The following is an 11,333-nucleotide window of genomic DNA, read 5'->3' on the forward strand; positions in this document are numbered from 1 at the left end:
TTTCATTTAAGTTTTATAGATGTCTTTTCGTCATGGCCTTCTTAACTGACTTTCTAAGCAGATGAAATTAAATATATTTGGCCTTGGTAACTAGAAAGACATATATCTACCTAAGTCTGCCTGGTTTGAAGGTATCTGTTTTGGCCCTCTTCCTAGCACATGTCTTAATTCAGTCATGCACTTTTTACTCTTTATTTTTTCATTCAGTTCACAATCAAAGTATGACAACAGAATTGCAGATGTCAGTGAGATCCCAATCAGGAAATTCTTATTATTCTGAGCCTTATTCCTACAGGTACATGAACTGACTTCCTATAGTGTCAACAGCAATGAATAATTTGAATTGGGAAAGAAACAATTGCTGATGAGTTCTTCTTTCCCAGAAAGGTCAAATTGAATTCAGTTGGAGAAAAAATTTAAATTACTTTGGCCATGGTAACTTGCTGTTTTCCACATTCTTAGGAATGATGAGTATAGATTCCACTGGTCATGATTTCCCTTCCCCATATACTCTCTTTTGGAATGTGAAAAGACAAACTCCAGCTCTAATTCTCAATAAAGATGTAATTGACATGCTGAGATTTTTGAAAGTCATAATTCATCTTTCTTCTTCAGGATGATTTTCCTTACAAGTTCTGTAACATAAGGTCTTATTTCTTCAACAGAGACAGTAGAGTCCCAGGCCTTTACTACTTTTCCATTGGGGTCCACCAGGTATTTCCAGAAGTTCCAGGTTGGTTCTTCTCCTGTAGAATCTACAGGCAAAAAAAAGAAAGTGGAAACTTAGGAAAGAAAACCATGTTAGCCAATGCCTGACATTTGTTCCTGTGAATTTGATGATTACCCTCTCAGAGGAAGAAGGAATGTAAAATTAAGAGGAGTTCAGACTGAATAATAAGATTAATTTTCTGACAGACTGGGAGCTTTAACTAGACAGTAGCTCCCTGGAGACTAATGGAAACAGTCAAGCTTGAGACAGACATACAGACAGGAGAAAGCACTTTAATCAGTGTTGAAGTGTGTGCGTGCATGTGTGTGTGTGTCTGTGCTATATAGACAAATCTGAAACAGTTGAACATTGACAGGAAAATGGAATTTGGCATAACAATATAGCTGTACCAGGACTGATTATTTGATTGCTTATCTAGAATTTTTCCTCCAAAAGCACCCAGTATCATGTGCTTCAGAAGAACGTTTCAAAAAATGCTACATGAAGAAATAACAAAGTAAATTGTACCAGGAGGTTTCCTCCTAATCCTCATCTACTACAGTTTGTTCCCTCCATGACCACATACTCATTTTATATGAATCGCATTCTTATCCTTTACTATTCTGCTACATGACTAACAAAATTTTCAGGATTTTCAGTCAGACCAGGAGCCTCATCCCACTAATAGCACAAGTACAGGTGCTACAGACAAGTTAGCGCCTTTTTTCATTGATTATATGTTGGGCAAAATCTCTTAAGGAATCAGAAGATATTTCAAAGTATCATCAAGATACAGCCAGACCTATACCTATCTTGTCATTATGCTGCATAAATAGGCTGCCTCCAGCAGTCTCCCTTCGCATGTGGACCATCAGGGAAACAGAAGATTTGCAAGCGTCATGTGACGTGTCTGCAGTAACAACCCTGCTGGGCAAAGCAGAAATGGAAGGGTGTGAAGAGGATTAAAGAGAAGTTTGGCGAGCAGAAAGATCCATTACAGACACCTGGAAGGAGGTGTGCTTGGGGTGGTCAAAAATAATACCATCAACACTCCTTTAAATTCAGTGGTATGTGGGGGAACACTGTGGTGCTTGAGAGAAACAGCAGCAACATGGTCCTTGCAGGATGCAGCTCAGGTGATCCTTGTCATATTGGGCTTTATTATCTGTCATTGCTAGAAGACATTTCCTTCACATTGGATAAAGACTGACATTTTAGTTTAGCATTTAAATGGTATTTAGAGCACTTGTCCAGCGCAAGAAAAGTAGTGCCTTGGTAGAGAAAGTAGTGGCTTGATAGAGAATATCCTGCTTTACAGCGTATTGTCAGCTGTCTACCAAGAACTAGCAAAACCTCTGCAGGCCTCAGTTCTAGCTATAATGCAGATTAGAACTGGAGGAACTGTACAGTATGGTTATTCCAATGCTTGGCAAGGAATGAGGAAGGGAGTATTCAAGGACATTTCTTAGTGCCTGGTTTCACTTTTTGATTGTTGAAGTAAATTATGTAGGTGCTTTGATTCCACTTATCCTACAGCTCTTGAGATGAATCTTATAAATCCAGCCTGCAGCAGTCATGTCACAGGAGAAGCACTTACAAGACTGCAAAGTGGAAAAAGGAAGATCAGGTGTTGTATGCATACAGCAGAATATTTCAAGACCTGTATTCCATGTAGAGGTTTATTAAACTAGCTTTTATAGGGCATCTGTTATCGTAGCATCTTCATCCCTGGAGATCTTTTTAGAAGGTTAGACAAAGCTGTCGGGGTGACACAGAGAGAAATTCTGCCTTGTGCAGGAGGATGGACTACATGACTTCTGACCCCTTTGAGCCTGACAATTCTGCACTATGATTCAGTGAACACAGTCATAAATCTCTTTTTTCTGTTGGATGGTATTTTGTGTCAGAGGAACTCTACACTGGGGAAACAACCCTCCAATATTCCAGATTACTCACCAATTAAGTACTTGAAGGCAGGAATTGCACCGGCTCCGCTGACTGCAATTTTGCTGAACATAGGAAAGGAGGCACCATAAGTCTTTCGTGCAAAACTCTCAATTTCTTTGTTAGTGTCTGGTTCTTGCTGCCCAAACTGATTGCATGGGAATGCCAGCACATTGAAATGATATGGGCCGAGGTCTCTCTGTAGCTGCTGTAAGGCCTTGTAGTGGCTATCTGTATACCCACACTCGCTCGCAACGTTGACAACTAGCGACACCTGAAGAACAAGAGAGATTAAAAAATGAGCTGCACATGCCATTTTCCAACAGGTAGGCTGGGATGCAGATTATTTTCAAAAAATGAGAATGTCTGGAGAACTGTGGCCGAACACTTATGTTTGAAACTACATTGAGTTATATTCACAACAGGAAGATTTAATATTTCTTTTATGTATTCCCATTTGGCAACCATGAAGATAATCAATAAACTGCTAAGCAATCTGAATTCTCAGTTTACAGAGAATCTGTGTTTCTCTGTTCTGCCTTTTGGATGATTTCTAAGCATATTTAAGAAATTACCATCCAGCTGAGATATACCACGTTGCATGAAAGAAACTTGCAAATTAATGCATTTTTGGTAGTTTATTTATCTGTTGTGAAGCATCTGTTCTGCAGCATCTTTCCTTGTACGGAATTCAGTACTCATACAGAACTGGCTGATCCGTTTATCATTGCTAGGGTAGATGTCTTGACCTGGAAGTTAATAGAAGCAATTACAGGATTTTGGGTTGGTCTATGCAGTATGGACTGTAAAATTTCCCATGATTTCTAGAGTAAATCTACTCAGTTGTGACAAAATAACAACAGGTTTTGCATAAAGGTTTACTGCCTCAATTAGAGGTTCCAAGAAGTGAAGACTGTGCCCACTATCCTTTCAAGTCGTTCCTGTAGCTGATCATCGTTGACATTGTATGCATTGTGTTATTCAGACATTACCACCAGGCGTGTATCTGCCTGCGCAGACGCAGCAGAGAGGAAGATGCCAAACACAGATGAGCACTACAGGAAAATAGAGGCATGTGTAAGGAGAATACATGGTGGAGCAGATTCTGCCAAGAATTTGTTGGGGAAATTAAGTGACCTAACCCTGAGCTGACACGTTACACAATTTCTCAAGGCCTTGAAGAGCTTTCCATTGTTTCTTTGAGATATTTTATCCTTAAATAACTTGTAGAATTTACTTTCACACTTAAGAGTTTTTATTATTCTTACAAGTTTTGTAAGTGTGAATTGCCACTTGTTCTACATAAATGGAGGCCATTCTAATATTTTCTTGAGAGTGGATTAAAGCTGAATGTCATAGATCTTTTAGATACAATGTGATTTTATTAATAAAAATAGCATTATGCACTTTATAGTGATGTTACTTTTATGCATAGCTACATTCTACTCCTTTTTTCAGACCAATTTGTAAGAGTCATGAGGCAATATAAATATTATAATGCTACAAATGTTTCTACCCACCTAGATTAAAACCAGGCATAGTGCAGAAAAAGCATTATGATTTGGGGACCGAAATTTTGCCTGGTTTACACTGAATCCAGTGGGCTTCTAGAGATTATACATCAGCCCAGAAGCTGGTCCTTCATTCTCAAATTGCAAAAAAGTTTTAATTCAATCAAAGTACCCAAGACATTCCCCAGTGCTAGTACAACAACAGTAGCTATTGACATTGGATCTTTCTACAAGAGTTTGGAAGTTTTGTAGAAGATGGCATGTTGGTGTCATTATTGTCACTGTAAGGCAACAGTGTTGAAGGGCCCAGTGCCCCAGGAGGAAAGCCTGAAGCTTGGACACCTGAGCTGACCTGATCAAATTCCGCAGCAAGTAGCTGCAGGGCAAGAATTGGAAGTAAAAAATCTTGACTCCAGGTCTCATAGTTTTGTGTCTGTGACCACTGGCTTTGCTCAATTTAAACTTTGGATTCTAATGTTACTATTGTTCCATATTCCTATGTGTATGTTTTTATACAAAATATAAAAGCATATAGGAAATATCAATAGAGTGCATCCAATAAATTATATAAAAAATAAATGACTACATGTGTATAGAATTTTTAAGGCCAGAAAACAAGCTGACATATAAAAGCCCACAATCTGGGTAAGGTATGGGATAATAAGATGAAATCCCTAGAAGGGGTAGGAATGAGTAAAGAAAATTAAAAAGCTAAGGGGATGTTGGTGTTTATAATTTCTTATGTTAAACACTTACTTTATGTATTTTGTACCTTCTGTAGGTATATGGCTATATTTAAACTGGTTTTGGAGCACCAATGTCTTCCTTGGAAGACAGGTAATCTTATAAAGCAGAAGCTGATGTAATCTTCTTTGTGATGTAGTGTGTCAACAGAATACAATCTAAGCAAGCCCTGTGTACTTGCATATGAAATATGATCTGGGGCCATCTAGCTAACTTCCAAAGCATCACATTCATTCAGACTACATTTACAAGCTCTACCTGAGATTTTAAATTCAGTCTCCTAAAACATCCAAAGATAAGGTGTATAATTCGATATTTTTTTTTTCGGAGAAGAGGTAATAATTTTATGATGCATTCCTGTTGCAGACTGTCAGCATTTCGAATAGAACTTACATAGTGGACGTAAAAAATAACTACTGGCAGTTCTGTTCTTTTTAAATAATCTGTATTTACTAAGCATAGTGACAACTGTAGTTTAGTATGGTTGAAGTAAAGATAAATTGTAACACTAAGAGTTGAAGTCACATATAGTTCTTTCATATAAAATTCTAGAGGGTTTTTTAAACATAGTTTCAGACAGCATTCTTATGATGCAGAAGTATTCATATACTTTACTGTATTCATATCTATTGGCACTTCATCCCAAATACAATGGTGATATAAGAATTTATCGTTGGAGACTTGGGGGAAATAAGGTTGTGTAGGTATTATGTTCATATTATAACAGATATGAAAGATGACTTGCCAATGAAAACAATCAAGTTTTTATAACTTTGACTTTATTTTGAAGTTAGGAGGGCTTGAAAGAATTAACTCAAAAAGAAACAACAATTTTAATTTACAGCTGTTTAAAACCAGTGATTACTCAGCATGGTGGTGAAAGGCATGAGAGCTCACACTGCAAATGGTGCAAACTTCCAAACGTTCTCCCACAAAATAGGAGGAAACTACACGCAGCATTTCTTAGAATGGCAGACACATTCTGCTTCTCTTTTTTCCTCGGAAAAATGCATTCTATTACTGAACTTCATAATTTAATAGCGCAGACCTCCTAGAAGTATAAGTAACACATATAATAAAAAACTTCCAGAATTTATTAGTATTTCGTAAGGAATGTTTAAAATGATTCTTTAAAAATCCTTACCAAGTTATCTTTCAAATGTCTGGTACCAGAAGTGATTAAATGTGGTGATTTTTTTTTCTATATTTTATTTTTAATAAACAACAGTCACTCTTTTTGTTCTCATGAAGAGGCTGTACTTTGACTTCTTACAGCTATTAATGATTTAAATTAAGTTCAAGATGCCTCTTGACTGACTTTAGGCTCTGAGAGTGCAAGTCAAGTACACCACCTAGCGTGCAGTGCAAACAATTCATCCTGGACCTTACAAAAATTATTTAATTTAAGGTGAATTCTGAATTAGCTGTTGTCTGACCTCTTAATACTATCTTTTCCTTCCCTTTGCTTAGAAAAACCATGCATTCTAGTAGAGAACTTATTTATTTAACAGTGCAAAAATATGTCTCAGTCTACTTAATGTTTACACCAGTGTACCTCCTTGAGGAAAAGATCCCGAGAGAGATTTATGAATCTGCTATCAGCTTCAATTAACCCTTTGTGGATCTGTTAGCAGAGACAGTAGATACTTAGGTTTTTAGACCTGGAGATTCTTAACTGGCTCCATCTGACTGATGGAAGAACCAGCGACAAGCGTCAGATTACACCAGCTCACAGAGTTGTTACCTTCATGGAAAAAAATACCAATACTTTGTATGGTAATTAAGTAGCTATACCCTGTATTTATGCACATTCAGTAATATTACATTCTCGGATTGCAGACAGCTGTGATGCAAAGTCCCTAGCATTACTTTCGATAGTAAAATACTACTTACATTGTTATAGTGCCTAATGCTTTTACATTATTATAGTACCTTTGGTTCAAGATTTCCAAAGCACTGCACTAACACTGCTTAATTAGACTTCAGCACACTGTACTTAGCTGTGTGGTAGGTAGGCAGGCAGGCAGGTACGTAGGTACTATTATATCTAGATAGGTATAAACTCAGCAGGGAACACTTGATGCTTGGGAGTTCTGACTCCCAAATAGATACTATTTTTGGTAAGAATACTGCCTCTTACAGCATATCTGATAGAGATCATAAAATAAAATAAAAGCTGTATTGAATTAGACAGGTAGATAGATTAGATAGAAAACTAATCTTATTTGGGTCCTGTTGATTGTTGTCCAACCACACATCACTGCCCTTCATTTTTAATGTAGATGGGTCAACATCAGTATGGTAGCCTGGAAAAAGCATAGGAGGATGGCCTTCTTGTGCAACGCAGTAAAACAGACAGCTTTTGGATCTATTTCACTTCCGGTACTCTTTTTTTCAGTTGTAATAGTCCTCCCTTTCTCAGCTTTCAGGTAGATGTAATATCACACCTGATTTTGTAGCACGTATGCTAAATTGTTAGCATTCTGGCAATATAATTTCTTATGCTCCCATAAAAAGGGAGTACTCCCTCACATATTTTTGATATTTTTATTAAAGTGGAGGATAGATTATGTCTGTGCACATTTATTTCAGAAAAAAAACCCAAACCAACCAACCTGTTCTTTAATTATTTTCATTTTTGTTATTTCAGAATTGTTAGTACATTTCTTACTCACTATATCACAGAGGGTACTTGTGATTTGTATCAAGATGCACTTGAATCAAAAATGAAATAATATGAATCAGTTACTTTTTTCTTACTAAGAAAAATTATATCAATGATCCGAATACACAATAATTTATATTAATAATAGCTATTGAAGAGAGATTCTGGAAGTCATGAATTGCACTGATTGTTTCTACTTAGCATGGCTCTTGTGTTTTAGCAATTTTTTTTTTTCTTTTAACTCTGGAAGCTTTTGGATTTTTTCAGTTCCCGGTTAGTTTCTTGACTACAAATTAAGTAGTTATTTAACTGAATTAGTTGAGTGACTGAATTGAAGAAAATGTTTTCACTATATCTGCCAGAAAGCCTAAGGCTGTTAAAAGTGGTTTAGCAATTAGCAGACTGTTGTTCAAGGGGCCAACTAGTGACTCACTTTCTTTAAAACATCAGCAGCACATATGTAGTACTTATATATTATTTGCTTTCTTTTAATAGCTTTAAAATGTTATGATAAATGTACATCTTAACATTACTTATCTAACTACAGATTTAAGTGGATTTATTTTAAGAAATAAATGGGAGTTTTAATTAACCTTTGTCTACCTTGGTATTGAGCTCTGACAACATGATGACAGAAAGGGATGTGTTTTATTGCTATGATTTTCTTTAAAATTGTGCACATGGATTCTCAAACAGCAGCTAGCCTGAACATTAATAGGCTCTCTGTATGCAAATCTTTTTGTTTCATACAGAAGCTGGTCATCACTCCTTTGGAATAAACTATTCTGTACGGCCTAGCAGAGATCAAGGACTACTATTCACCGATGCTGTTACCTTTTCCAAGGTCTAGAGCTCTCCCTTATGAAACCAGTCATGCCTCAAGGATGGCTTGGTATCATAGCACTGCTGGAGATACAGACACACACCCCTAACCTGGCCTCTTCATGAGATACCAAGGGCAGGCCCTGCAGCTTTTTCCAGAGGGGATGAACACCCTCAGCTCTCTGCAGGGTGGCTATAAGGAATTCCTCTGAGTTCCCCCTTTACTCCTTTCCATGTGGATTCTGGCCCTGAGGTAGAGAAACTACAGGTGGTTGCTTATTTAGACAGATTTGCTGATGACCTGCAGACAAAACATGCCCCAGTAACAGCATTTATTGACAGAGCCTTTGGAAGGAACTCTTAAAAAAAAAGCAAATATTGCTTAATATTAAATAGGTTCCATGGTTTTTCCAATGTAGATATTCGAGTGTGCATTGGACCAGTTCTGCTCTATCTGAATTGTGAAAGGAAAGGGAGGAGGACTTTGACCAGGTAAGATTCAGACCTCTCATTTGAGCCAAATCTACCAGTATCCCTTTTTACTGAGCTCGGGAAAATGTACATCTCCTCCTGTGGGCCTTCTCTGCCTTCCTGCCAATGTTCTAGTGACCTGCTGCTGTGGACTAGTGAGCTCAGACACCTCAGTGAAGTACCAGAGGTGGGGGAAATGGAAGGTGGAAACACAAAGCTGGAGAATAAGGGTGAAAGTGAGAAGTCGTGCCTGCCTTTTTGGGCAGCAGCTAAGCTGTTGGACTGCCTGGCTCTATCACAGATGTGTCACTCGAGTGCGAAGGGTGGCAGTTGTGGTCTTTATGTTGATTTTAGCTTCTGTAATTTGTGAATGTGGCTATGAGAGCTTATAGTATTATGCACCCCGTGTGCTAAGTTCCCTTTTCACTCTTCCACAGGTACTAACCATCTTTCCTAGATGGTCAAAGCATTAAAAAAAAAAAAAAAAATCAGGTTACATTCAATGCAATTGTTCTTAAAATGGGAAGGAAAGCTCTGCCTAGAACTCCTGGACGTAATATGTAAATGAAATTTAAAAGACATCATAAAAGTATATGTGTGTCTATATGCCCTTCTTCATATTGCTGTCACACTGAAAAGCGACAACTAGAATAGCCTGATGTTGCTGCAATTTCACTATACACTGATATTAAAATAACTACTTTATCATGTCTGTCACTTTTTTACTAGTTATGATGAAACCTGTTAGCCACTGATTAAATCCCCCTTTTTTTTAATGGAGAACATTAAAAAGGAATGGGATTTAGGTAAAAATAATTTACTAAAAGTCATGCAGTTAAAAGGCAGAAGTAAACTCCCAAAAAAAAAAAAAAAAAGGGTTATACAAAGGTACAAACTTCATGAGCTTCAAATTTAATAGCCGCAACCTAGCGCAATTCATCCTGCTGGATGAAAGGCAGGCAGGCAGGCAGCAGGCAGGCATTCCCTGCCTGCCACGTCTACAGGCAGCAGCCTGCAGGAGGAGAAGACGCGGACACAGAGGGAGGTTAGGCTGCAGACGTTTTATTTCAAGAGCGCGAAGAGCTACGGAGCGGTATGAAAGGGAGCATGCAGGCAACGCTCCGGATCAGTTAAAAGAGTCGTAAACCCAAATCCGTCTGCATGCGTGCACCAAGTTAATGTGCAATCTCTCCACCCCGCCTGGGTTTTTGCAGACATGCAAGGACTGGCTGGTTAGTGAGTCCGGGCGAGGGCTGCCCATCTCCGCGCAGACTTACCGAGCCCCTGTATTTCTCCAGAGAGACTAGTTTGCCCCTGATGTTTACAACTTTGAAAGTGTAAAAATCAGGCTCTTTCTGCTGCGTAGCGGAAAACGCTAAGAGCAGGAGTGCTGCAATTGCAAGGAGCATGGCTAGAGGGATGAGGAAAACTTTGGGGAAGGAAGAGGAAGGCTTGTGCTCCACACTGCCCTCAGGATCTAGCATGCTGCGCGGCCGTGCTGCGGAGCCGCCTGCCACGAGAGGAAAGCGCTGCCGCAAAGAAAGGACTGCTGCAAACGGAGCTTTTGCAACAGTCTGGCTTCTGCAGAGGCGGAGGGGCTGTGTCCCTACCAGACCTCGGGAAGATGTACTTGTGGAGGATCCACATACTCTAAAATCGCGTGTGTTCACGGTGGTCGTGGTGTATTAAGTAAGGCCGTTTATGGGTACAAGACAAATGAAAGTGCTAGTTGGCTCAAGAACACTAATACTGTATCTGGCTGTGGGATACCAGTCAGATTTGGAGATCTGCTTTAACTATATCCTAGGAAAACCAGGGACAGAGTTACTGTGATTTTTGACGGATTTGCAAGTGCCTTTTTTTACTATACTAACTATAGCATCTAGTAACTACGGTGTAATGTCAAAGGATACCAGTGGCTTGGTTGCTAGTGGTTACTGATGCAAGTGCTCTGAACGAGAGTCACAGCATACAGTCAGCAAAACCAGAATGCCAAACACGCCATGCACACTGTCGTGTGAAATGGAGCACCATTAGCCGGGCCTTCAGGAAATTCATCTCTGCATGCACCTGGTTGGTGAGAAGTGAGTGGCCCGACCACTGGTCTTGACAGTGTGATCTGGGAGAAACCACGTTACCAACGGGTTTTTAAGCAAGAAAGAGGCATTAAGCATCAGGAACTGAATTTGTACCAAAGCTTTCAGATACACAGAGCCAAAGCACTGCTTCAGCACACTGATGCCATTCTTGGGTTGTCTGCAAGAAAAAATAGCCGTTTGTACAATTTGCTACTATGCCCGCTGGAAGAAAAGGATTTGTATATATGAAGTAACAACAATGGAAAGCATTTGATGGTCATTGATTTCTTCTTGGACCGAGAAACTGGTCCTCCATGCCTACGATTCTGATAATTCTTGGCAAAGAAAAGCAAAATGTAGTGATTTACAGAAAACAATTAAGTAGCACA

At 38.9% G+C, this 11,333-nt stretch overlaps 1 protein-coding gene across 1 annotated transcript; it reads right to left on the reverse strand.

Moving 5' to 3' along the window:
- Window positions 1–591: 591 nt before the first annotated feature.
- On the reverse strand, window positions 592–10,350 carry GPX7 (glutathione peroxidase 7; the record flags this gene model as incomplete). Its single annotated transcript, XM_082311917.1, has 3 exons — window positions 592–755; window positions 2,666–2,927; window positions 10,144–10,350. The coding sequence occupies 3 exons, from the start codon at window positions 10,348–10,350 to the stop codon at window positions 592–594; spliced, it is 633 nt and encodes a 210-aa protein (XP_082168043.1).
- Window positions 10,351–11,333: the final 983 nt, after the last annotated feature.

The sequence above is a fragment of the Platalea leucorodia genome, assembly GCF_965183815.1.
Source record: "Platalea leucorodia genome assembly, chromosome: 5".
NCBI lineage: Eukaryota > Metazoa > Chordata > Aves > Pelecaniformes > Threskiornithidae > Platalea > Platalea leucorodia.